Below are 27,207 nucleotides of genomic sequence, written 5' to 3'. Positions count from 1 at the left end.
TTGTCCCAAGGAGCTTGTAACTAGATAAAGCTGCATTTTAGAAATTTACCTGATGCATCCTTGCAAGCTGTCAAATTTGAATTCTTCATTGTTTTTCTTTGGTTTAGATTTCTCAGCTACGTGACTAGAAAAGGCTTTTTTACCCAGTATTTGTGACCTGTTATGAGCTGTTACTATTTTAACCGCATGAAAGCTGAAGTCCCCTTTCTTTTCACTGAGATTTCCAATCTCATTTGATTTACATATTGATACTTCCTTGAGTAATTTATTTTATTTTTTTAGGGTTCTTCTCCAAATTTGTCTCAAAAATTGCAGTTGAGACTTTCAGACAACAAACTTTTAGAAATTTTGTAGCATTTTATTCTTACATAGTAAAACAGAACAAGAACTTTTCATTTTTTCTTTACTAAGTTACCCTCTTTTTACCTTATCGCCACTCAAAAGCCGTGAAATATGCCTTTAAAGTAAAAAGACTTTCCCAGCCAGTTATTTTAGCTTTCATTTGGATTTTTGTATCCAGGGTAAGATCTTGGATCTGTATCCATCTTTCCACTCTTCATCCAACCTGTTTGGTGCTGTAGAGCATTTAGTGTTCACTGAATTCAGGGCAGAGGCCTCTGACAGGTTTGTTGGGGAGAGAAGGAGAAGCTAAAATTGAAACACAGTGGTCCAGGCTTCTTGAAGGAAGGATGTTTGAAGTAACTGATGGTACTCCTATAGTAAGTGGAAATACTTTTCAGTGCAGGAATTTCTCACAGTACTGAAATGGAGGAGCAACTTTTATGTTAACTGAAAGTAAAATTTAATTACTTAACTCATTAATTAGAACAAATTGCCATACGGTATAATTGAATTTAAGTACTTAACATTTCTTTAGATAAGAAGTCTTGATATTTGCTAAAATAAAATTAATGAATAAAGGATGTAAGTCTTGCTGCTTCAGGGAAACTGACAGGTTTGAAATTAATTATGGGCAGATACATTTTTAGATGTTTTTCCACTCTGCTGTGGGGATGTTAACAGCTCTTGGTTTATGTTTATAGAATTTTTGTCCCACATTTGTTCTAAATTTGGGGGGACGAATCCAATTTCTTACACTGGCAGTTTTCAGTCCAGTATCTTAAAGTGGAAAATTGTGTGTGTGTTCCTAATAAATGTTAGGTTCAATAGTGTAAATTACACTAGGTACAGAATATCTTCGATTTTTGTTATATTAATGTGGGCTTGTTTTTTTTTTTTCTTGTAACAGTAGTGAAGTATTTGATCTTCTGAATTTAATATGAATATTATACTAGTGAGAAGTTGCCAGCTTATATTGGGGAAAATGAAAATTACTGTCTGTCTTCTGTTCAGAGTCTGCATCTGTGGACAAGTCTGTATCCCATTCTTGCACAACTCCTTCTACATCTTCTGCTTCTGGACTGAATCCAACTTCTGCGCCTGCTTCATCTGCTCCTACAGTTCCTGTCTCACCTGTCCCGCAATCTCCAATTCCTCCGTTACTTCAGGACCCAAATCTCCTTCGACAGCTGCTGCCTGCTCTTCAAGCCACATTGCAGCTTAATAATTCTAGCGTAGATATATCCAAAATCAATGAAGGTAAGGAATCTTTAAAGCTGATGTCAGCCCTTACTTATACACAAGTGTATTACTGGATACTAAACTGTAGTAAATGCAAGCCTTACTTTAAATGAAAAGTGAAAAATGAATCCGTAGATAAATTGGGGATTGTCACTAGTTTTTGTTCTGTTAAACCTTTTTAAATGAGCCCAGTAACATTTAAGGGTATTAAGCCATAAGTGCTGATGTATGGGAGCAGTCTAAGTGAGACTGGTAACTTAATTGCTGTATCAGCATTCATCTGTTGCACAAAATTTAGTTAGAGCTTTTTGTTCTTTTGTTCCATGCAGTGTTCTTTGTCTCCTGTAGTTTATGCTGCTATTCTAATAATGCTTGTTTGCGAATGCTGAAATTTTTAGGGGTTCTTAAATCTTGTTGCCTATCAACTTTTTTTCTTTAGTACATTTTAGCCTGAGTAAAGGTAGCACATCAGTAAGTTTGCTAGCAAGTTAGATTTTGTGTATGTGATTGGTGTATCCCTTAGATTTTTGTCACATTGGCCTAGTTTTTTACAAGAAAGTTTATAACTAGTTATAGTGCCTTTCATTGCAAGAACAGGCAAGAGCTGATGCATTTGGAATGTAGTTTTATCTAAATGTGTCTGGATGTGGCGGGTTACTGATGAAGAAACTGGCGTGGGATTTTTATGTTTGCTTCTTGGAACTTGTGTACTCTTTGATCACAGATTTAAATAGGAAGCAAAACATTTACATGGAGTGCCCAGAGTTATTAACTTCTTAAAAGTGTAAACCATGAAAGTCGAAGTAGTAAAATCTAACTATTATGTATGTTATGATTATTTGCAAGGAAAAACTGCTATTTGTCTTCCTTTTAATCAGCAAATATTATGTACTTTATTCAGTACTAGTAGGTGAGTAGGTTATTGTTTCTTCCTGTGCAGGGCAAACCTTTTAAAACTGTAGTGCACAAGGTTGGTGTAAAAAAAGTAAGAGTATCATTGGCATAACTGAACAGCAGCTGCATCTGTCTCTGAGTAAGAGCGTTTGGTGTTGTTCTGATGGCTTGAGGGCCTGGCTGGCAGGTCCATGTGAGCAGAGTGACTTTACCTTGGGCAGCAGAAAAGCCCTTGCTGTGCACGTGATGCAGAGTTACTCTGTGTTTGTGCCTGGTGAGTCAGTTTTTTCAGACTTGTGCTTGGGTAGTGTGTGTTCAGGAAGTATCTCACAGAGCCTTTATCTTCTTTTTGAGAAGATTAGTTCAGAAACTGGGTCTCATCAGCTCATACTGGAAGATGGTCCTCCTGTTTAGTGCAGTTTTAAAACGGTTGAAAATTACTGATTTTTTACTGGGGGAAAAGGAGAAGGAGGGTAGCGGTAGAACAAGATGGACAGATAATGATGGGACAGCTGAACCCAGAACAAATAAGTTTGAGTTTGGGTGGGATTTTTTTGCGTTTGTTTCTTTTTTAAGAAGAAACACTTAGTGTCTGGATTTTGAACTTGAAAGGTCTTTTCTTTTTCCTTGAACAGGAAGTCTTCTTCCCTGTCATTCCCCCTCCATCCCTTATAGTGAGTTAATGTGTTACTGCTTTTTTGCCTTTTTAAAATTTATTTACCGTTGCAGTTTAAAATAAAAAACTCCACACGTTCTACTTACTGCAATAACAAATTACACAAATGTTCATCTTTACAAAAATTACTATTGGTCCATAAAGTCAAGCTGAACAGTTAAAGTGCTTTTCTAAAATAATTCTTTTAGTGTACGTCTCAAAGATATAACTACTAAATAAAGGACTTGGTTAGACATGCCAAGCATTTGTGGGTTAAATTCAAGTAATTGAAAAATAGTTCAGGTGGCTTTTTGGTCTCTTGTGGATTGCCGGAACAAAATCGGGGAAAAAAATGAGGCATAATGTGTATTTAGCCAGTTTGAACAGTTTAAAGTGATGTTATAGAATTGTCAGTAAAACAGAATGTTTGTTTTTAGTTCTAACAGCAGCTGTGACACAAGCCTCTCTGCAGTCTATACTCCATAAAATTCTTACTGCTGGACCATCCGCTTTCAATATCACTTCCCTAATTTCTCAAGCTGCACAACTGTCTACGCAAGGTATTCAGTCTTCTTTTCACTTGTGTATAATTGTTGCACTGCATTTTTTAAAGGCCAGTACAGCTGAAACTTGGAAAAGCTGTCCCCTGTTATCTGTGGCCACCTGGTGTGGGAGATGTCAAATGACTTCTTTTTCCAAAGATAGGATAAGAAATTGTTACTTGGGGAGCAGGAATCTGATGTGCCACTAAGTAATTGTGCTTTTCTGTCTCGCCTTTTGGGATTTTTCCTGGCAGTGTTCAAGACCAGTTTGGACGAGGCTTTGGGTGATATGGTTTAGTGTGAGGTGTCCCTGCCCATGCCAGGGGGGTTGGAACGAGATGATCTTAAGGTCCTTTCCAACCCTAACTGTTCTATGATTCTGTGATTTTCTTTATATGTTACCTAACTATGTGAGTAATGTGAAATGTGCGTGAGACCCTCTCAGCTTATTTTGGACCTTAATTAATGTCCAGTATGAACCACAACTTTTCCTTGGTTCAACACCCTACTTGTAATACTGTGCAACTGTGACTCTTGCGGGAGGCCATAAGTTTGTAAAAGAAAGTTTATTCTCTCTGGTGGGGAGTTTTGTGCAGTCTTACGTAAATAGTATTTTTCAGCTTCCATGCAAGATTATTCCTTCAAGTGTCTTCAATAAATTCCAGTTTGTAACATAATAAAGCTAGAAACTTAAACCAAAACAACAAATGCAGTCATGCTATTGAGTAGGTAAGCAGTATTATGCTCATTTTAACCAGTAATTAAAACATGGGCAAGGGATTGTTGGTAGTGACTAGAATGGAGCAGTAGGTTTCTAGATAAACTATTCACGCATTCTTTTGGTTAAATTGGGTTGAACACTCTAAAATAGGAATCACAAATTAAACTAATTTAGGCTTTTCCTGTGTAAAAAAAGTATCTCATAATAGCTTTTTCTCTTCCTCCCTCCCCTCAAGTTTTATAAGGGGAGCATTTGGGGAAAATACAATTCTTAAGTTAGGATTGTTGATGAACATTTGATTGTTCCAATCGTTCACCCCCCAGCAGTCTCAAGGTGAATATGTTTGTGTGTTATGTAATGCAGCATACTCCAAAGTACCAAAAGAAAATCTAATTCACATTTAAGATAGGATATGGCTTTATTATAAAGAATCTTTCTTTTTTTCTTTGCAGCTCAGCCATCTAATCAGTCTCCAATGTCTTTAACGTCTGATGCCTCATCACCAAGATCATATGTATCTCCAAGAATAAGCACCCCTCAGACTAACACTGTTCCACTTAAACCTTTGATGACTACGCCACCGGTATCATCACAGCAGAAGGTAAGCTCCTTTTATGTCATACTGTAGTAAGAAACCATTATAAGTAATAAGTATTGCTGCTATATATCCATGTGCTGGCAGTTATATATAGGATGATATAATACGCATGCTATCTTTCCCAGTATAACCAGAAACAACTGGAAACAACTACTAGGCTGTATTTTTGCCATACGGTTCTAGTATGCAATTTTAGTTCGCTCATCTGTTCTTAAAAATACTGTGCTTGCTTCAGATGCTGTCTGGAAATATTACCAAGAGATCAATATTTTAACATACTTGAATGAAAACAAAAACTCCAAAGGCAACAGCTGATGCAGTACCCTAGACATTAGCCAATAAAAGGTTTTTAGAATGGGAGAGAAATTCTTAGAGAAGTTGACTTGATGCAGTCTCAAATTTGTTTTGGAAATGTTCTAGGTGTTTACAAGCTCAGTAATATTATGTCCCTTTCCCTTCCTGCCCCTTCACCTCTATTCATTCAGAATTACGTAATGGGATCAGTGACAAGGAAACATTAATTGAAACTAACAAATAAGCTCATAAGGTTCTTCCTAAGGATGAAGTAGAAAACATAAAGTAGAAAATGTTGTCTTTTTTTTTTTTTTTTTACTCGTGTGTGTGTGTTTGGGGTGATCCCTCTAGCAGGTCACTCTTCAGAGGTAGACTGTCTTCTGTAGAATCTGAGCTCAGTATTTCATATCCTATAAGTGGTGAAATTGAGTAATAAATAGAGTTGAAGCTGAGACAGATTGATTATTTTGTCTGTCCGGCAGATCAGAGATTCTGTTTTGCTGTGCGCAGATGGGGAAAATGGATGTAATTAGAGGCACTCAAGATGGTCTTCCCCTTAAAGGTTTTCTTTTTAGTTGAAGGCTTGTGATTTATATTATAGAGTAAGGGTGGTAAGAGATTCTGGGTTCAAGGACCTGTTAGGAAGGAGTATTTTCTTACTAAAGAGGACTGAAGGCAGAGCTGTGGGTTTGCACCCTCTGGTGGAAAGTAACCTTTCATGTTCAAGATAGTTTTGTTGTGATGGGTAGAGCTGCCGGGCATAAGACTCCTGTGCCTTTTAGGTAAGAAACAAAAATTTAGCAGTTACAGTGTTGTTCTGGCTGTGAAAAATAGAGATTCATTAGGGAGTTCCATTTGGACCTCTCCTAGAGGTCTGCTGCTTGCATGCAATGAGAGCCTGTCTGTCTCTTCGTTCAAGTTCCTGTTCTGCACTCCACACACGCATACCAGCACCCCTCTCTGCTTAGCTCAGGCATCTCTCTATAAATTTTCTGCTTGATACCTCTGATATCAGTTTGTTGTGACTGGCAGTAGTATGGTGAACTGTGAAAGCCTCATGTGTGTATTAATCCTGCTAGTTGTCTTTTGTTTCTGACCTTGGAGTGCATCCTGAATCACATCCCATAGCTAGGTGACAAGGAATGAAATTATCAAATAGGTTGATGAGTAGAATCAATAGACTTGAAACAAAGGTGGGAGAAATCTTACTAAGTTTTTTACTGTTAGTAACTGGAAGTTGATTTGTTTTGGTCTCTACAACCCGGAGATCTATTTCCGCTTTGAAAATAAAGTTGTGATTGTCAACTACATTACAATCATGGCAAAAACATTTATCCTTGTTTTACAAACTTAACTGCTTTAGTATTTATCAGCTTGCTACAGATGTCTTCCTACAAGTGTGCAGACAGACTTGAACGCACTGCCTTTCACCCAGTATAAAGGCTGGTGTTATTCCTATGAAGTAGGTGTCATGGTAGTAAGCTGTGCCATAAGAGAAAGCGATGGCAAGCCAAGCCTTTAAGTGGGGCCAGTCTGTCTTGGTAGGCTGACTGTCATTGAATGTATCTTCCCTCAGGTTTTCAGTCGAAGCAAAAAACTTGAGGGCTAAATATGGCTTAGAAAAGAGTTGATCTGAATTTAATGCAGGTCGTAACTGCAGCAATGCTGACACTCCTCAGAAATTAATAAAAAAGCGTATTGATTATTTTTTTGATTTGCCTGATAAGAGAATCTCCACTTACATGCAGGGTTCTGTGATCGCCTGTAGTTAGTGACTTGGCATGCAGGATTTCACCTCCAGCCTTTTCAAAGTAGGGTATTGTATGCTTTATTGATACCTATATAGAAGTTCTTCTGAAAGTGGTGACATCTATATTTTGATGAGCTTACTGTGACACCTTCTGAAATTACTGTATTTTAATCCATCCTTCCTTAAGATTGTACCACAGTGGGGTAAGATTGCACATCTGGTTCATTTTTGAAGCACTTACAGTGTGCTTGCAATCAAAGTGTTAAGTGTAGTAAATTTCTGAGTTACTCATTCTAAACTATAATGCCTTTGCTTCAGAATGCTATTAATCGTGAGGAACTATTGTGCGTTGTTACATGTACTGGCAAGTTTTGTATTCTTATTGCTCTGTCAGGAAGTTAACTCTTACTACACTAGAATATAACCATAAAAGCTTTCTATTTTCTGGGTACATCCAGTATTCACATAATCCAATTCTGTAAAATGCGATTGAGATGAGAATTTAGGTGGTGCTAGCTTGGATGTGAGCATGCCTGGTTTAGTGTTGCTTTGGATATGTCAGTCAGGCTATATTATCCAGTTCTAAGAGTCTGAGGTAAATTATGCATAATCAAGAAGTGGTGCTGTGCCAGAACACAATTGGTCTCGGAGCACAAGGTCATTGACTTATGGTGCTTCTATGCAGCAGGTGTAGACAAAGCTGAACTGGCATCATGCAAGCAGAGCCCGGTGCCAGATACTCGGATACCTGGGCTAACTCTAGGAGCAGTGTAGTACCATTTGCACAGCAGGACCTCTTACTTAGGGTTGCATGAACATGCCTCTAATGTTTCTGAACTGAAGCTGGTATGTCTGTGTAGAGGTGTGCTGTGTGCACACGGCAGCTCAGGTATCACAGGCTTCAGGATCCTAGGCTTCACATTTTGCTGTTCAGCTGTGCCTGTGTTGTGTGGTTAGAAACTGTTCTGAATTTCTGCACTGTAACCGTGTAAAGCACGTTACGCACACCTGTCAAACTTGGTGAGAACATAGCTTGTGGAATTATTTTTATTTAGCCCTTCATATTTTTCGGTTCCTTGTACACTCGCTTAAGGTTTTTGAAACACTTGGAAAACAGGGAATAGTTCAGAGGTTTTGTGGATCATTTATCTTGCAAATCCCAGTTTTTCTTTATAATCTGTGTTTGGTTTTATTTTTACCAGCCAGGGAGCTAGTTAGTTTTCCAGTTTGGATGTGTTATCTATGATGGACTTTGCTTTTGAAATTGTTTCTTCTGTTTGTACAGCCTCCATAGTTATGCCTGTTAACACGGTGAGCAAAATTGTCGCATTTAATAGAAAAGTTCATGTCATACGTTTCATAAAGATACTTTGGGTGGTTTTTTTTGCTTTGTGGGTTTTTTTTTCATAAATTAATTTATGAATTACTATTTTGCCCTGCCCCCAACTGTATAATCCTTTAGATTTCAACACAGTAAGTGGTCTTATTTTATTTTCTCTTGCCTTTTTTTTTTTTTTTTTTTTTGCTTTTGGGGAAGATTTTAAAAGGTGGCTTTTCCTCTTAGGTTCAAGATTTTTCTGTATATTTAAATAAGCAAAGTTGTGTCTTGAGTTTGCTTTAGCGGATAATGTCTGGCTTGCCTGTTGGGATTTGTTTTACAGGAGTCTTTTTCTGAAAATGAGAGAATTTCTGGAGGTTCAAATGGCCACTGGTTAGTAATCTACACCAGCTTTATGTCAACAAATGCCAGGCAGGGTGCCTGATAATTGTTGTTCTCCTTATGGATCTCTAGAGCCCATTTTGTTTCTCTCCCTCTTTCTTAAAATTAATCACTTGATTTTTCCAGAGTGAGGGATAAATATTGGAGCTGCTTCCTCTTTTGTGTGTACTTAAGAAGGGACAGAGGTAGGCAGATTATGGAGAGCAAAAAGTATCTCTTGAACTCCACTTACAGTAATTTAGACGCTATTATATTCCACACTTTTCATCCTGTTGTAGTTCAAGAATCACGTTAAAAAGACCATATCTTGCTGCTGGTGAATCAGTATCTTCAATGTGAATGTGTCCTACCAAAGAAAAAAAAAAAGCTACTGGTGCCTTTTCCCTTGGTGAAAAGGCTACCTTTTATTTTATTAGTCATGCATTAGTTCAGAACTGGCAGAACAGTTGAAAAGGGAGAGTAGCAAACTGGTAAGTATGCTTTAGGTTTTTTTCCTTTTCTGATAGAGATGTTAGAATACAGTTATGACCCAACATGGTTTAGTGTGAGGTGTTCCTGCCCATGGCAGGGGGGTTGGCAGTACATGATCTGAAGGTCCTTTCCAACCCTAACTATTCTATGGTTCAGTGATTCTGCTCTTGGCATTATGTAGTATGTTTTCAAGCAGGGAACTTTAAACTTTTTAAGCGAAAATTTTTCTTTGGATAATGACAGTTCTTCTGAGGTTGAAAATGAGCTTAGTGCTTACATGGAAGATATGGTTAAAAATGAAATTGAATTTAACTATTTTACCTAGTAAGTTTGCAATATTTTGACAAGTCAGATGGATCTAAATTTGCTTCTGTTATGTCTGTTAAGGACTCTTTCTGTTTTTGTAAGAAAAGCTATCACAGCTGTGAACTAGAGGAGATGTATTAAAAAAAAACAACCACTGTATGAAGAGTATAAAAATTCTGTCAACAGAAGACCTCATAGCAAAAGCCCCATTGGACTTGTGATTTGTGTTTTCCTTTGGTTCTTACACTTGGTGTTTATTGTGGAGGTAATCTAATGAATTTCTGAACTTTCCAGGTTGCTACTCCAGGTGTTAAACAAGGACCAGCTTCACAGGTAGCACCTCAGCAGCCGGTAATAGCTGACAAGCAGGCAGGTCATGAGCCTGCTTCTCCACGAAGTCTTCAGCGCTCAAGGTATATTGAAATACTTCTTTTTTCCTCTGGATCCAGTGTGTGTTATATTCATTGCAATTTGTGGGTTCTTTGGCCTATTAAACATATGATTTAGACGATGCAGCTAAGTACCTTTGTTAACAGAGCTAATGTGGTATCTGCCAGAGCTAATCTGCTGTTGGAGGACCACCATTAGAGTTCCGTTCACAGAATGAAAACAGAATTCCTATTTCTGCCTGCCGTTCTGGTCAGTTTTGCAAGTGATTCAGTATATTGTGATTTCTGAGTTTAGAGGTTTTGTTACTTTCTATGCAGTTATGAAAAGCATTTTATAAAGCATTAAATGCTTTAACTCTGATTTACTCCATGTCCTGGGTTCATGGAGACACTGTGATGTTCAGCTTAACAGAAGCGTGTAAACATTTCTAATAAGGGCATTAGACTTTTATAAGGAACAGTGAGGTTTTGGGGAGCAGCTCTCAGTCACAGACCTTTTTGTCCTTTACTGATCACCCTTTCCCCATAGGAAATCTTGCTAAGGAAGGTAGTCTGATTCTTGGAAATGTTCGGTATAGCCTGGAGTCTGTGTGAAGTGATGCTGGTGGACATTTGACTTGCTGATCCATACTCAACCCTCACTTCAGGTTACAGGGCTTCCTACTCTGTCATAACCATTACCCACATTGAGTTGCCTTAGGGATCCACTGGCCCTCTTGCAAGCCATTGCTCCCCATGGCATCAGCATTTTGCTGGAGAAGGGAAGCTGCGTTTGTCCCAGCATCTGTACTGCTGAAGTAGAGGGGTCATGCAGGTACCACATATTTGAGGAAGAGGTAGTGCACAAATAAAGAGTGTGAAGGCCAGTATCAAAGACACTGTGGCCATATTGTTTAGTATCCTGTATCTTTCAAATAGGTACATGTTTGTAACTGTGGCATGTTGTGCATCACTAGTTCTGGCATTTCTCTCTCTTTTGGAAGTGTCTTATTTGAAAAAAAATAGAAGATGAGGAAACAGGTGGTTTGGAATAACCTGTGCAACTGGTATTTTAGTCTGTTCAGTGTAGTGGAGTTGAATGAAAATGGGCCAGATCAGATGTAGATTTACTTATCTGCAAAAGATTTCCTGAGTCTGGATGGTATTTCTGAATTGATAGAAAACAGGTTACTCCTTTGTAGGTGAAAGCAGTCAGTCGGATGAGGGACTGCTCTTGGGGCTAACTCCCTTTACTTTTTTGTAGAAATGAACAACTTGGTAACCTGAACTATGGACAGAGGGTCCAAATAGAGGCTTTATGAATTAAAGTTGCATTTTTCTACAGCTTATATACAGAGTTAATCACAACTAGATTTCCTTTGCTTTTACTGTTATTAAAAACTTTAAGTGAATGGAGCTAAAATAAACTTTAACTTGTTTGGGAGGAAGCATTGTCTAAGAAATATATCAATAGCTATTGATAAACTTTAAAGTTGTAAACATTTTGGTCATGTGAATTAGGAAATGAATACAGCGTAGGCAATACAGTAAGTCTTTTTGTAAGAGATGATTGCAAAGACATGCAATGTGTTATGGCTGCTTTAAAATTGAATTAAATGAGTGCTTCCATAATTAATACTTTCATCAGGTTGATAGTTCTCTTTATTTCCAGAAAAGACTGGGGATATTTTTCCTCTACCTTAGAAAATGCTAAACTTCTGGAGGGGGGAGGTGTGTGGGTGTTTTTTGTAGGCTGTAAGATTTTGTAGTTTGTAGTAGTGTATTTCAGAGCCATCCTGCTCTCATACTCTTGTACAGATGGTGTTTGCCTCTCTGGAAGTATTTTGAGGCCTGTGGCATAGTCAATTTTTAACTTACCCAGCAGTTCAGCTTTATTGAACCATTTAAAAAAAACCGTAGGAATAGTTCCTGTCATTGCTGCATTCGTAGCTCCCCCTGCTGCTGACACAGAGGTGCTAGGATATTTTGTGACAGTGCATTTTATTCATAATTACGATACAGCTTTTTTTTTTTTATGAAACCCACAGATTTTATTTTCCTGAAATGTTTCTGATGTGTTAAGAGTGATTTTTACTGATGAAGTAGGAGTCTGAAAAGCCAGGTTGATAAAGAGAGCGGAGGCAAGTCATAGGGGAACTTTGATCCTATTAGAGCTAAGGGGTAAATAAACATTGAAGGTGATGCCTCAGTTCTGCTTAGTTAATATTAATTTAGGCTTTCTCTGCACCATCAGTATGCTGATCCTGCATGAATACATAGAGAATAATTTAGGTTGAAAGGGACTCTTAGTTGTGATCTAGTCCGAGTCCCAGCTCAAAGTAGGACTCAAGGTTTGAATTGCTAAGGGCATTGTTCAGGTGACTTTTTTTTTTAATATCTGTGAGCAACTTCTTCTGTTTGGCTACCCTTATGCTGAAATGTTTTTTTCCTTCCATGTAATTAAGAGTTTCCTGTGTTGCAGCTGGTGTCTCTACGTGTTGTCCCGTCACTGTGCTTCTCTGAAAATAACCTGGCTGTCTGCTTGCCCCATAGGTTGTTAAAAAAATAAGAAGATCCTTCAGTGCCCTTCCCTCAGCCTTCTTTTATCCAGGCTGAATAAACTTTTAGCTTCTCCTGATACAGCATATTCTTCAGCCTGATAGTTATCTGTGTGGTCCTCTCCTGGATTCCACTGGTGTAGCAGTTTAATTCTAGTATGGTTTTGGGCTCCCCACTGCACAGTGCTTCAGGTACTGTGGATCTCAAGCTCTGAAGGGAAGAGAGAAAGTGTTTTCTTCAACCACACTCTTGCTAGTATAGCCCAGCGTGTGCTTGGCCTGCTTTGCCATGGGGATACATTGCTGACTTGCATTAACTCGTCTGCCAGGATCTTCAGGTCCTTTTGTGCAAAGCTGCTTTCTACCTGCTCAGCCTGTGCTGTTTGCCTTTCTTGAACTTGGCTTCTGTGTGTCCATTCAGGTCCTTAGGAAAGCAGCCTACCTTCTAGCATATTGACAAAATCTAAATGCCTTTTTTTTCTTAATCAGCGAAACGTTTTTACAGTGAAGTGTTTGCTCTTGTAAGTGGTTTTGAAGTAGTTGGGCCAATTAACAAAGAGAACTTGGAGCACAAAACCAAAAACCAAAGAATACTTTCCTTCCCTACTCCTCATTACATCATATATTCCTTTTGAAAGTTCTGCCTGAAATCAAGGGAAAATTATGTATACAGCTCTAATAAAGCTGCCTGCTAAAAAATTTCTGCGTATTTTTTTTAAATATTATAAGGCTTTAAACAAGTTTAGGGATACTGAAAGGAATGGGATTAAAGTCTTTGCTGCAGAGCAGTGTGCTGTACCTAATTTGTTGGCTGTTTGTTTTGAAACCTGCTGTAATATTTTGTAACTGAGTGATGAGGATAAATGGCTCAGCATTGGACTATAAAGATAGTTGCATTATGCTAGGATGTTTTCAGTCCTCAAGGGGGTAGGTTAGGTGTTGAATTAAGATTCCTCTCAAATTTGTTTTTAGTTCATATTACTTTGTATCACTTGTAGGCAAGTAGTAAGAAAGTTCTAAGAAATAGACTGAAATTATGGCCTGTGTTAAAAAGCTGCTCCCAGTGGAAGAGTGATTGTAAACATAATCTTACAAGTAAATGCTACATACTTAGGTAGTATTACTATTTCTCAGTATATGTAGTGTCAAAGAGCATCTTAACTATGAGGTACCATCACAGGATACTAGTGATGTTCTTGTCTCCTGTTCAAGATTATTGCTTCCTTTGTCTTCCCTTACATGGGTGGAGAGGGGAGGGCATAATTTTCATCCTGACCTGTCTTTGTTCACATGGATAATCAGTGCTGCTTCTACCCCTTCTTAGCGAGTTAGAAAAATAGAGCCCCTTTCGGAGGGGGAGGGAAGGGGGTGTGATTGGACAAGTGCTGAAAAAAGGAAGTAGGAGCGTAGAGGCCCTGATTTGCAAGGGATGGAAAAGCAGCAAAGGTCATGTGCTGAAACACATGTGCTTCAGTTTCTAAGCTTCCCCACGATGGGTTATATATTCCTCCCAGTGCAAATTCCAGTTTCCTAGAAGATCATATCATCTAGATGGCAGTGTTTACAAGGAGGAGAGAAACCCCCACGTTCTTATCCTTTGAAGACAGTGATACACGAAATAGCTCTTTTGATGCTGGGGAAAGTTACTGTGGAATTTTCTGTTGCTGATAGTATAGAAGTTTGAGAACAGCTATGAATTCTTGACATGTAGCAGAATTGTGCAGCTACAGCTCTGACAGTTGTGTCGGATGTGGTTGGCTGCATGCAGGGTGAAAGTGTGATGTTACTGCTGGCCCTGATATGTGGGTTTCTGGACACAGGGAAAGTAAAATTAAGTATCAGTGATTTTTTGCATATTTTTGGGGAACTTCTGTAGCTTATTTGGCTTAATGCTAGCTGTTCAGTTGTACATCATAGCTTTATTGAGAGAAGTGATAAAGTGAAACGAAAAACCCATACTTCACCAAGAGAGTTTACCATCCAAGTGTAAGTTGGAGGATGAGTATTTGCAAATTAGGAGTACGAGAGTTCTTGTAGATTAGTGAGTCATACAAAGAGATGGGATTCTTAAGAAGGCAACCCCTGTACAAGCAAACAGCCCCTGTTGTACTGTAGCACTCAAACACTTCCCATGCAGGTAGGTTGTTTGTGGAAGACTAGCACAAGTTTGGGCTACCAGAAATACTTACTTGTGGTTTAAATGCTGTATGTGTTTTTGTGGCTGGAAGCAATGAATTTTAAGTGTTTATAGGTTTACATATATTTTTAATGCTCACTTTTTTTTTTTAATTCTTCTAGTACTCAGAGAAGCCCATCACCAGGTCCAAATCATACCTCTAGCACCAGTGCATCAAATTCAGCACCTGCACCGCAGAATACATCTGTACGACCCACTTGTTCATTAACACCTACGCTAGCAGCACACTTCAATGAAAACCTTATAAAGCATGTTCAAGGCTGGCCTGCAGACCATGCAGAAAAGCAGGTGGGTGCACTTGTGCTTTGTTCCCTGTGACAGTACAAAATGTGTAGCTTAAAAATCCGGTTTTCTTAGGGAGGTTGCTTTTTCTAGAAATTACAGGTATTCAAAATGCCCCTGATGCTTGGCCTTAGCCAGAAAAGAGGAGAGGGGAAGAGAGATTAGGCCAGACCTGCAGGTATTACATGTGATTTCCATTTAGCAGTTGAGTATTTTTAGTCTTGCCTAAAATACCAGAACTTTTGAAATTCTCTCAGATGAATAGCAGTCCTTGTAACTATTTCTTACTGCCATAGTTCTCTTTAAATTTACAAAGGCCATATATTTAAACAGATTTTTTTATAATAATGATATTTCTGTTACGTGGAAAATGTTACGGTTAAGTGACAGAGTTAAACTCTTTGAGACTACCCCACAGTCTGAGTCACTGAGTTTTTAGTTCTACGCAGTGAAAAAGGAGCTCTGCCTTGTTTGTTGTACCCAGTTTTTAAGATGATGTAGAGGGCTGAGACTGAATTTGGGCTATTTTTACATAATGGGAAATCCAGTAGAGGTGCCATGCATATTTTATGACTTCACTGCATAAAACCTATCCTGTTGTGGTAATACAGGGAAACTGGATGCATGTCAGCTGCTTGGAATGTATTACTCAAAGGAACCATATTGGTTATTGAGTCTAGTTCAAGTCCTTTCAGAGGCAGCCCTGTCTGACACAGTCAGTGTGGGATATTAATCTTACCTAGCCCAGTTTACTTTGGTCTTTTGAAGAGTGGTTGCATGCTGGTTCAAGCCTACACTGGAGGCTTTTGGGTAGTAACTGCAAGATGACTCTTAGAAGCGTAGTCTAGACTGATACCGTATTTGGACACTGGGGTACTTGTTTTGTTTCTTTTCAATAATTTTTAAACCCAATTTTAAGACATTACCACCTGTACTGGGGCAGATGACTGAGCTATTGCTGTGGAATGTGCATTTAAGGAAATGGTGCAGCACAGCCGCTTCTCTCAATGGCTGTGATCCATAGTTTTGATAGCGTTATTTTTCACTGTGTACTGAATTGGCATATATTTTAATGCAAAAAATACAGTTTTTTACAGTTGATAGCTTATATTTTTGTCCCGCTATCAGTAATAAAGAGATTTTTCTAAAAACCAGCTAACGCTAGGTAGTTGTGTACTCAGTTGGATACTTTCACTTTTGTGCCAAGTGTTACATGCTGTATTGTCCTGTCTGCTCTTTCACATGATTTCACTTGACAGTGTTGTTGATAGTTTTGAATACTAACAGTTGAGGGACTTAAGTCAGATACTTGCTATAAAAGAAAAAGTGAATGAAACTGTAAGAGCAATACATAGTGAAAAAGGTAAGCTAGATGAAAGCAAAGAGACTGAACCGTGCAGTGCTGTGGTTTCTCCAGTTTTCTAACCAGATTCCTAATTGGAATTAGAGCATAAAAGCATATGCCAGAGTAAACTGAAAAATAAGTAAGGTGATTTGGGACAGGTATATGTAGAAGCAGTCAGACTTGAAACGTGCTGTGCAGAACTTAGTAGCTAAAACAATTCTTGAGCCACTAGCAGTTATCTCTCAATTAGCACTTAATATGGAAAACTGGAAAATAATCCAGTAATGTGATTAATTAAAAAAGAATCAACATAACTAAGGAATGTGAGAAACAGAATTGTAGGTACAGGTGTGCAGGGAGGAAACGCAAAATGGTGGCCTACTGGAGACCAAGGTATTCCTGGATGTCAGTACACTCCACGAAAGGAAACTTTTAATGTAGGGAATTAGAACACAACATGCTTCTTTGAGCTGGACAAATGCCAGAATTGATGAAAACCTGGACTAAATACTGTTATTTTGGGGGAGGAAAGATCGAGTGTACCTGTACTTCAGCAGGTGTTGTGGATTAACCCCAGCAGACTGCGAAGTAGCTGTTTGCTCACTGTCCCTCCAGTAGGATGAGGGAGAGAATTGCAAGGGCAAAAGTGAGAAAACTCATGGGTAGAGTAAAAGGCAGCTTAATAAGTAAAGGGTGAGGTGGGGAGTGATGCAAACGTAGTCTGCTTTCCTCCAGCCAGTCCCTGAACAGTGGCAACCGCTGGAAAACTGCCCCCCAGTTTTACTGCTGAGAATGCTATTTTATGGTAGGGAATATTGCTTTGGTCAATTGAGGTCAGCTGTCCCAGGCTTGTTCCTTCCCTGCCTTTTGTCTATCCACAACCTGTTTACTGGGGGAGAGGCAGAGAGAAAAAGGGAGAAATCCTGATGTTGTGTAAGCACTGCTCAGAAATAGCTAAAATATTGGTGTGTTATCAACACTGTTTTGGTCACAAATCCAAAACATTTCACCACATGGACTGCTAGGAAGAAAATTAACTCCATTCCAGCCAGACCTAGTACAGCAGAGAATAACATTGCTAAACAGTAAGACTACAGGGAAAGCTTTATTTGAAACAGTTTGATCCTATGATTGTATGTTTTTGTTTTGGCTTGTTTTTTTTCTTTCTGTGTGGCACTTGCAAGAAACACACTTTCCTTATTGCAATGTGATACACAGGACCTCAGAGTAATTATACTAGTCCCTTTGGTGCTGTTGAGAAGTTCTGTGGAATCGTTTACCCAGTTCAGTGACAAGACTTTTAAGAAAAGCACAAGTTTTGGATAGGTCATACCTTCCAAACTTATATTTCTGCTTGTCTCCACCTGACTAAGTGGGGATATTAAAATAATGGAAGAGAACACCTGAAGAGGGCTGCAAAGTTGTGGAGTTTTTCCTGTATAAGGTAGCTGGAAACAAGATAGCATTCAGTTGGGGGTTTTGTCACTAAGGCTTAATTTAGATGGGAAATTTAAATCTGCTGTTGAAATAGTGGATGGAGACTTAAATACCTGAACAAGTTACTCTGGAAGCTTGGAGCTCTGTCATGTACTGTCTTTCAAGATGTTTGGGTAAATGTTTGCTAGGATCAAGAAAATCCACCCCTGCTGTAGCATGGGCCTGGGTTAGACATTTTCTTGGCAGCCAGTTTTGTTCATTTCTGATTCTAAATGGGCTTTTGTAGAGAATTTAATATACTTCTGATCTAATACTCCCTTTTGAAGTTAGAGTGCTTTGCTGTTTCAAGACAGCAGTTCTCTGGCTACAGCCACTTGTTTCCAATGCATGATTCAAAATCCTAACCTTTATTTGTAACCATTGCAGGCATCAAGATTACGTGAGGAAGCCCATAACATGGGAAGCGTCCATATGTCAGAAATTTGTACTGAATTAAAGAATTTAAGGTCTTTAGTTCGAGTATGTGAAATTCAAGCAACTTTGCGTGAGCAAAGGTAAGTGTGTGCTGTGTATTTATTTTTAAAATGGTAACTTCCAGAGTGGTATTAGATTCCCGTTCTGGCATTGTTTTGCATGAGCTATATTTGCTGATGACTTTGTAAGTATGCTAATACTTGCCAGGTTTGCGGGCTGTCTTCTCTTGGTACATTTTACTTGTTTCTGACACAGATACCTCTTAGTTTTCAGTGAACAGAACCGGATACACATCTTCTGTATGTATTTTCGCATAGTAAATAGTACCTTTCCAGATACATTAGTGCATTATGAAAAACTGAATAACTCCTCCTTGTAAAATATTTGTGCATGATGCACAGATCACATCGGTGCACGCCTGCATAGTTTATACGTCTTAAAGACTACAGTTTGTACGAGGCATTTGGTAGGCCTAAAGCCAAAGCAAGTATGAACGGGTGTGGTGGGTATCACAAACTAAGGGAGAATTAATGTTTTTACTTAGGAGGCATCTGAGAAGATCTTGGGGTTCTTCAGGGAGACAGCTATAGCGAAGTAGACTTCTGCTTCTGAAGTCATTAACAACAGGTCTCTATATCACTGAAGCAATACAGACATGTTGAAGACTGTTGTGCAAGGTTGAAACGTTTAGACTTAAAATATATGCTGAAACCTTTCACTAGTAGCTATGATCCTAAATCTACTTTCATATTGTTTCCTTTTTGAATGATGTTATTCCACCTATTAAGTCACACTACAGTTTGAATACAGTGAATATGAATTACTCTTTTAAGCTGCTTTAGTAGTGATGCATGCTGTTCAAATAGCTGTCTTTATCGTAGAAGTCCTTGCTTTTTGGCAGTTAGTAAAACAATCCTTTAGTCAAAAGCAAGTTATAATATATTTGCAAATCTTTTCTAATAAAGAACGAAAAATATCCATTATTTCTGAAAGTCTATTCATATCTTTATTATATAGATTAAAATTTCTGTAGTGTATTTAATGAACTGCTTGGTTTCCTACAGGTTTTATTTCCTAAGGTTTCATTTTTGGCTCTGGGTGCATATTTGAGCTGAAATAACTTGTCAAATATCATTGTTCAGGTCACTAAATAGCACCTTGCTTCTTGTATACTGCATATTCTTAAGCTATCAGTGGGTAATGGATATCAGTGGATATTATGAATTTGAGTCTATAACACGTTTCTTTTATTTTTACTGCAATCCCAAATATGTGGAATACATGGCATAAGTAACAAGTTGGTGGGGGGAGGCTTTTGCAAAGGATGGGATTATCAAAGCTGATAGTAGATGCTTTTTCTGCATCAGCTGAAGTTGCTTTAGATGTCACAGATTACTTATATGAAACTTCAACTTTCCTTGAATATTTTCTTAATTCCACGTGCCTGCATTACACTTCAGCATCATGAAAAGATGTTTGGTGAGATTCATTAAAAATTATGGGAAATAGTTATGTAAACCAAACATTCATTAATCACAATAACTGTTTATGTCAGTAGAAGGAGGAAAAATGCATAAGGGAATTTCTAAGCCAGGTGTAGTTACAACTTCTTTTCTTAGATGCCTTTCAATGATTAGGTATTTTGAGATTTGAGCTTCCCATAGCTAGAGACTACCACTACCCACAGAGACAAATACTAGGGAAAATAAAAAGTGTTGCACCTGAAATAAAACTTGCTTCTTTAGAAAATATTTATGAGTGCCTTGGGTTCTTGTACAGTCTGGAAAACTGCATGACACAGGCACAATACCATACTTCAGAATATTCAGTTGCTCACTATATTCTTGCAGTGTCCTGCTTTTTGGGGGAGTTAAATCAAATGAAGAGCAGGCTTAAACATAACTGCATATCAGTCATGATGAAATATAGCAACTTAATTTTCTGAACTAAGATATCAAACACAGCAGGTCTCTGCATCTGCATACAGTGCTTGTAGGTGATTGAACAGATCTGGGAATTTAAAAATATCTGAAATTTATTAATAGAACTAAGGAGCATGGTATCTTTCCTGAAATTATAGAACTATGTATGTAGATACTTAATATCTGTGTATAATGAAATGAAAATGTTTATACTGATCTATTTCTGTTTTCTTGTAGGATACTATTTTTGAGGCAACAAATTAAAGAACTTGAAAAGCTAAAGAATCAGAATTCCTTCATGGTGTGAAAAGTTGTAAACAATTGCACATGATTTTGAGTACAGGAACTATTAAACTGTTGTCCAGTCTTAACACTTTTGAGCTGCATTTGTGTAGACTTTGGACCGTTGAGCTGGGCAGAAAAAAAGTTGACATGGGGAAGGGGACAGGAGGGAGTCAAATTCAGGGGAAAGATACAAGGATGATTTGTAAAACCCTTGAAATGTAGATTTCTTGTAGATGTATTCTTCACGTTGTAAATATGTTTTGTAGAGTGAAGCCATGGGAAGCCATGTGTATCAGAGCTTAGACATCCAAAACTAATCAATGCTGAGGTGGCTAAATACCTAGCCTTTTACATGTAAACCTGTCTGCAAAATTAGCTTTCCTTTTTTTTTTCTTTTCTTTTTTTTTTTCTTTTTTTTTTCTTTTTTTTTGTTTTGTTTGTTTGGGGTTTTTTTAGTTAATTTATCATTCAGAAATTTTGCATTTCCTAAAATTCAATGCAAGCGCCAGGCGATCTGTGTCTAAGGCTGCAACAACTTGGGTAATGTACAAAATATCGTGAAACAACTGTTTCCACACTTGCACCGAATCGAGAGCAGTGCTTCTCCATTTCTGTTTTACAGAGAAATGTTTTTCATTTTCTGTGTTCCATTTCCCCGTGAAATCCTAAATCTGATTTTATCAGTTTTTTAATGCTTCTGATTTTCTCTTAAGGCACTGTTGCTATGGCACTTTTTCTATAATCTTTTCATTCCTGTGTACAGTAGCTTAAAATTGCAGTGATTGAGCATAACCCACTTGTTTGTATAAATTATTGAAACATATTTCCATTTGCACCCTGTAAGAATGGACTTATAGTACTGCTGGGCATGTGTGCTGAAAGTACATTACTTGCTCAAATATAAGGAAATAGCCCAATGAACATGTTAACATGGTTGTGGGAGGGGAAAGAGGAAAAAAAAAAGCTAGTCAGATGTGAATTGTATCTGTTGTAATAAACATGTTAAAACAAAGAAACACTGGTTTTCATTTCCTTTGGTCAACACACATTAAAATTTGGTCTGTTTGGGGATTCTTTATTAGAACTGTTCTTGTTGAACATTTTTGTACTTAAATAATTCCTCAAGGAAGGTTTTGTTTAAAACTTGTAAACAGGAAAATGTGTATAAAATATTTAATGAAATATAAAATTCAACAAGAATGATTTAAGACACCTCCCAAACAGTTGTCATATGTTGACTCCTGGTTTACCTGTCTTGATATTATGACATTTCATTTCAAAGGATGTTTGTGTTGTAGCTAACTGTTTAAGTCTGGTGCTGACTGCTGTTCTTAACCATCACAAAACGCTGAATTTGTGTAATTGGAGCAACCCACCGTTTGAAGATGGTGGCAAAGCTCAGCTTTGTATATTGTTTCCTAAAGTATATTAAAAATAAAAAAGAAACTATTGCTACTACAAAATAAACGTGACTTTTTTCTTTGCTTAAAAATAACAGCGTGATGACAGTGCTAGTTCAGCGCTTGCAGAGGTGTATATGTTACAGTAGTCTCTTAAGTAAGAAGAAGATTGTAGACCATGGCTTAAAAAAAAAAGAACTTAATGGTAAAGGTGTTGACATGTGATGCTACATGTTTTTTTACTACACCATACTGCCTTTCAGCACCAGAAATGTTACTTAATTTTTTTATTTTGCCTTGTCTCATGTTGAGTGGGCTCAAACTGATCAGTAGAAGCTGAATGCTCTGTCCTAACAAGACACTGCAAATGAAGCAAGTTGAAATAACTAAAAACAACAAATGAAAAATCAGGATAGATTAACTTGTCCTTTTTCCTCAGTTTTTAACCCAGGATGGGCTGTTGTGATTCATATAATTCAAATGTTTGGTTTTGTACATAAAATGTAAATAGAATAATCTGGAATGAATTAATTTTAACAGCCATTGTTTCTGCATTTTTAGACCCAAGGCCAACTGACAGAAGGCTTCCTGAGACTCATATTTGCCTAATGTCCTATTTCTTGTAATGCTTATTGTCTTGAGGTTGCTCAAGCATAGGGAAATGGTATGTGAAATGGGTGGATGGACAGGTGATCTGTCACCAGTGTTTGTCCTTGGTTCTGGTATTTTGATGTTTAGGTACTTGCAGAGACAAAGTTTGCTTCAGTCTTAATAGATAGGATTGGTCTATTTTCTACAGGCTTATTTTGTTTCCTTTTGATTGATCTGTTGCCCTCTGTAACACCTTGTTATCAGTGGGCTTCACAAGTTAATTTTGTTCTGTAAAAACTTACTTTGGGTAATTTTTTTAAACCTCTGGTTTGAATTAATTTCCTTATGTGCTTATCTGCTGCCTGTTACCTTCTTATTCATTGTTTTACAGAAGAGTCATTATTCCAGCCTAAAGAGTACTAGTTTATCATATGAAAAGTACCATAATCTCTGAATGGTCATAGATAATTTGGGAGTAATAAGGATTAACATGCTGCTTTGACCCCTTAAAATACATGTATACATATATATCACACAGAAACACAATCTCTCTTCAGGTGATTTCTTCCCTAACTAATGCAATAAAGGTGGCTACTTCGTCAGCATCAACTGAAGGCTTCTTGGCTTCTGTATCTGCTCACTCCTTCTCCATCCTCCATCCTTCCAAAGCCTGGAGCTGCTGCTAGCTGAGGAGGAACAGCTTGTGAGACTTTCACTAGCATTAAGCAAGTTGGGAAAGATGATTGCAGGCACTGCTTTGAAGCAGACCCTAACCAAATGACAGGGTCTGGGTTAACATCCTTCAAAATGGCTTCACTAGCATACAAATGCAATTTTGGCCTTATTTATGTGGCCTGGAAACCTTCTTCAATGACACAGAAAGATACTCTGGATATTGCTTGGGGGGGAAACCCAGATTTTTCTCTTTCCTATCAAATCTGTCTGAAGATGGACAACAAAGAAATGGGCAGGTGCACTGAGACCTGTTCATAGATTACCATCTTATTATCCACTCTGAAACTGATGCTATCCTTTCAAATGGAGCTGCCATGATTTAATGAAAGGGGCTTCATTGGACCATTCCACACCTGCAAGTCAAATCAAGTGAGTTTTCCCTGGGGACAAATCTTGTTTTCTTCCTAGGCAGGGGTTTGAAAGCTGCTTATTGGAGTTGTGGGTTGTTTTCTGTATTAATTATTTTACACAAGTGGTCTTGTTCCTTTGTCTAGCCTGACTTCGACAGTGGTTTTCTTCTGCAGTTAGTCAACCAAAAGCAACTGAAATCCATATATATGTTGATTTCTTGTTTTCAGTTGTGATACAGTTCTGGATTCCAGTTACACATTGCTCTTTTCAGATGTCTGTCCCTCTGTTTTCTCTCTCTCTGGTCTCCTACAAGAGTTGTTTGGACAGATTCAGTCCTTCATAGCTGTAAGTGCCAGCTCTAGTCTTCTAACCTTCCTGCATGTCTGTGTCATTGCTGCTGTACTGATTCAGCTGGAATTGTTCTAGAAGATGCTCTTTGTTACAGATCTATTTCCCAGCCATTGCTATTTGTTTAGAGGCCCAATCTGAGGGAAAGGACTGATGGAGACTTCCTACCAATTCGAGCTGCAGCTAACCAAGGGTTTAGAAGTCATGAAGCACTTTTTCCTTCCCAGTAAAGACACTAATCCATCTGATCTAGGACTTTGTAGAGAATGAACTGCCATGTTTTGTCTCCCGTGGGAGCTAGTAACAACTTGACAAGTCTTGTTGCATCATGGACAGGTCCTGCCTGGAGCTGCTGGGTGGTATGCAGCTGTGCTACATGGCTCTGTATACCTGATTGCACACCAGATTTGCAAACACAGCTTGAACAGCCTCATCTTTCCAGCAGTTACTCAACATGTGTGACAGTATTTTGTCACCTTTTGTTAGTCACACATGCCAGAGAGCATTTGCAAAGAGATGCCATCTACTTCTGAGTGCAGTGCGATGCTTAAAGATTAATTCAGTTACTCCGGTTTTAAACCTCAGAATTTGGGCTAAGTGAAAAGGGTGCGTTAATGTAGAGAAGCTCAGAATGGTCGGTGATGCTCATTTTCACTTTTACTGGGTGTTACAAGAAGCTGAGTCAGTTATGGGTAATACCGTCACATCATCTGCATCAGTAGCTAGAACAGTGCAAGTCACTTAAATTGATTCTGTCCCTCTTCTCCCATATTTCTAAAGTTGGCACATGGAGGAGGTCTGTAGAGTGTTGCCTTTCAGAGCTCTAAATAGCCTGAGCAGCTGCTTTCTGCCTGGCTAGGCAGATCTGCTGCCAAGATCTTGTATGCTTCTCTGACCAGAAAAAAAAAAACATAGAACCATAGAATAGTTAGGGTTGGAAAGGACCTTAAGATCATCTAGTTCCAACCCCCTTGCCATGGGCAGGGACAAATCTGTGATTGAACCTTTTCTCAGTGTAATCGGGGTGGTGTTTGAGTTCCACTGCAGCTCCTGTTCTTCTGCTAGAGGCATCCTCATTAGCAGCAGAAACTGGTGTGCTGGGAAGAGTTATTTGACAAAGTGAACGAAGCCTGTGACAGATGGTGCTACAGAAGGTGAATGTGTTGTCATCGAGATGGACCACTTGATGGTGCCAAGGAGCTCTGATGTCTCTGAGCTCCATCCCTATTCCTTTAGCTGCTGCTCTGCATGCTCGGAGTAAAGGCTGTTTCTTCCCCATTTTGAAAGGTTTAATTGAACTTATTGTTGGAGATTCAGTTCCACAGTAAGTCTTCCATCTTTTTTTAAAATGGGAAAGCTATTGCACCACTGACAACATGTCCCTGTCTTCATTTGCTAAATAGAACTGCCCTGCTGCTTGCAATATTGTACCAGTAGAAGCATGGACAACTGAACCTCTTGATACCATCCTCTTTTTAGGATAAAAATTCTGAGAGTTCCTGTTGACCTAGGATGGTATCTGAATTTCCCTTAATAAAAAGAAAAACAAAAATTAATTTGTTAAACATTTTGTTCCTGTGTCCCCTGGCAACACTTCACCTGAACAATTACAGACAGGGGGAGGGGATGCGTGTGTGTGTGTGTAGAGTACATATCTGTATAACACAGTAGCAATAGGACAAGATCCTGAAGGACTCATTTTCTTCATAGGTAGTTTCACTGAAAGAATTACTTGGTGAGTGCAAGGCCTCACACAGTCGGAGAGCTTATCTGCCACTCGACTCCCTGCAAAAGAAATAACCCCTACTGCTTTCCTGCTCTGACTGATGTGCTTCTGTGAAGTCCTTGCCAACCTTGTAGCAGTTCAGGAGCCAAAGCCCAGCAGAACCACCTCAGTATATGTGTCTGCTGACTTGTCAGGCTGAAGAGACTCACACCAAGGGGGGCCGGGCAAGGGCAGGTCAGAGTAACTTGGGGCAGCAGTAAACTCAAATGGTAAAGACTACCTGCCTTTAAAACTCCAAGGTGCATGTGCAGAAAGAATGGCTCAGGACATGGAGACTACTCCAAGGTGGGCATGTATTTTCTGAGGTTTGAATGCATGTATACTTTCATCTGGAATTTAATCTCTCTGAATGTTTACCTTCTGTGCAGCTGAACAAAATCCTAACCACCAAACTGCTGTATTAACTGCTACCTGAGTTTTAAAGTAGGCATGAGTAAAGACCTAATTGTCAACCATAATCTCCATAACAGATTTAAAACAAAGCACCCATCCCAAAGCAAACAGTTGTCTTTAATATGCTTGGAATACAAATTGAAGACTGTCTCCAAGGAGATGCTATTCCTCTTCATCTACTACTCCCTGCTAAACTAACACTGAGCTGCCATTGTTGCCCTGGATGGTTTCTTTAGTTACCAAACCTCTCACAAGAATGAAGACAAATCAGCTCCGCTGTCCTCGTCTGCCATCTGATGAGTTTGGAGCATGTCCTGAACTCCATAGTTGTTCTGTGAGGATTTTTCAGGCTTCCCCGTGGGAGCCATGTGAACAAGCACGTGCCCTCGCTGCGGGTCCTGAGCAGCCTGCCAGCCTGGGATCTCACACAGTTCAGGGGACAGCTGCGGTGCTTGGCAGCCCTCTGCCTGGTGCTGCTACGCTGAGAGACATACCTCTTTGCCTGTGCTTTCTCTCTCTTTCTGGACAACCTGCCTTGCTTCTGGAGCAGCTGAAGCTGTGTTTGGTGCCTGCCCAGGGGAGAGCACAGCATCTGAGCTGGTGCAGTGCTGCCTTTGGCTCAGCAGAGACAGACTAGTGCATGGCCTGGTAAAAAGCCTCTGCTTCAGCTGATGCTTCTTTACTGAAGTTTTTAGTGCTGTAATAGGTAAAGAAGCTCCAAGGAACAGGAATCTCTGTGGCAGAGACTTTTTAAACCTCTGGTTTTTTTTTAGCTCCTAGCTAAAGTTCATGACTTTCTCCCTTAATTGTTAATAAATACGTTTGAACTTGTTTCACACCCTATTGCCTAGTTTCAGTACTGATAATCCTTGGCCAATATAAGATTAAGCGGAGTTTATGTGTTAGGTGTAGATTTCTGACTGATTTTTTATATATATGCGTATCTGAAATGGCAGTAGTTGTTCCAATCTACTGGGAATTTGGAATAGTTTGTTGAACAAAAGGCAGCATTTTGGTAGCTGGTTCGTGGGAGTTAGCTGCTTGCTTTTACAATTTCGCATGCCAAATCTTCATGTCATTGTGAAACTCAGACTGGTGACCTGAGTTTCACAAAAACCTGTCTTCTGCAGTGGAGAATGGGATGATGAACACCATCCTTGAATAGTGCTTAGTAAGAGACTTTGCTTCAGGCATGCATGCTAT

At 38.8% G+C, this 27,207-nt stretch overlaps 1 protein-coding gene across 5 annotated transcripts in view; it reads left to right on the top strand.

Moving 5' to 3' along the window:
- WAC (WW domain containing adaptor with coiled-coil) overlaps positions 1-20,486 on the top strand; it is a 58,218-nt gene extending 37,732 nt beyond the window's left edge. For 4 of the 5 annotated variants that reach the window (XM_061468170.1, XM_061468169.1, XM_061468173.1 and 1 more), the window contains 7 exons: positions 1,354-1,599; positions 3,568-3,690; positions 4,846-4,994; positions 9,827-9,945; positions 14,757-14,943; positions 18,146-18,273; positions 20,353-20,486. In XM_061468170.1, coding sequence (XP_061324154.1) covers positions 1,354-1,599; positions 3,568-3,690; positions 4,846-4,994; positions 9,827-9,945; positions 14,757-14,943; positions 18,146-18,273; positions 20,353-20,422 — 1,022 coding nt within the window. In that variant the 3' untranslated portion in view covers positions 20,423-20,486. The remainder of the gene's footprint in view (positions 1-1,353; positions 1,600-3,567; positions 3,691-4,845; positions 4,995-9,826; positions 9,946-14,756; positions 14,944-18,145; positions 18,274-20,352) is intronic. The other variant, XM_061468172.1, reaches the window with a different exon arrangement.
- The last annotated feature ends 6,721 nt before the right edge of the window (positions 20,487-27,207 follow it).

The sequence above is a fragment of the Pezoporus flaviventris genome, unplaced genomic scaffold (genome assembly GCF_033815535.1).
Source record: "Pezoporus flaviventris isolate CSIRO_AGI_PZ_B2104156 unplaced genomic scaffold, CSIRO_AGI_Pfla_v1 ptg000047l, whole genome shotgun sequence".
NCBI classification, from domain to species: domain Eukaryota; kingdom Metazoa; phylum Chordata; class Aves; order Psittaciformes; family Psittacidae; genus Pezoporus; species Pezoporus flaviventris.
The sequence above is the reverse complement of the archived record's forward strand: the minus strand, read 5'-3'. Positions and strand labels throughout refer to the sequence as shown.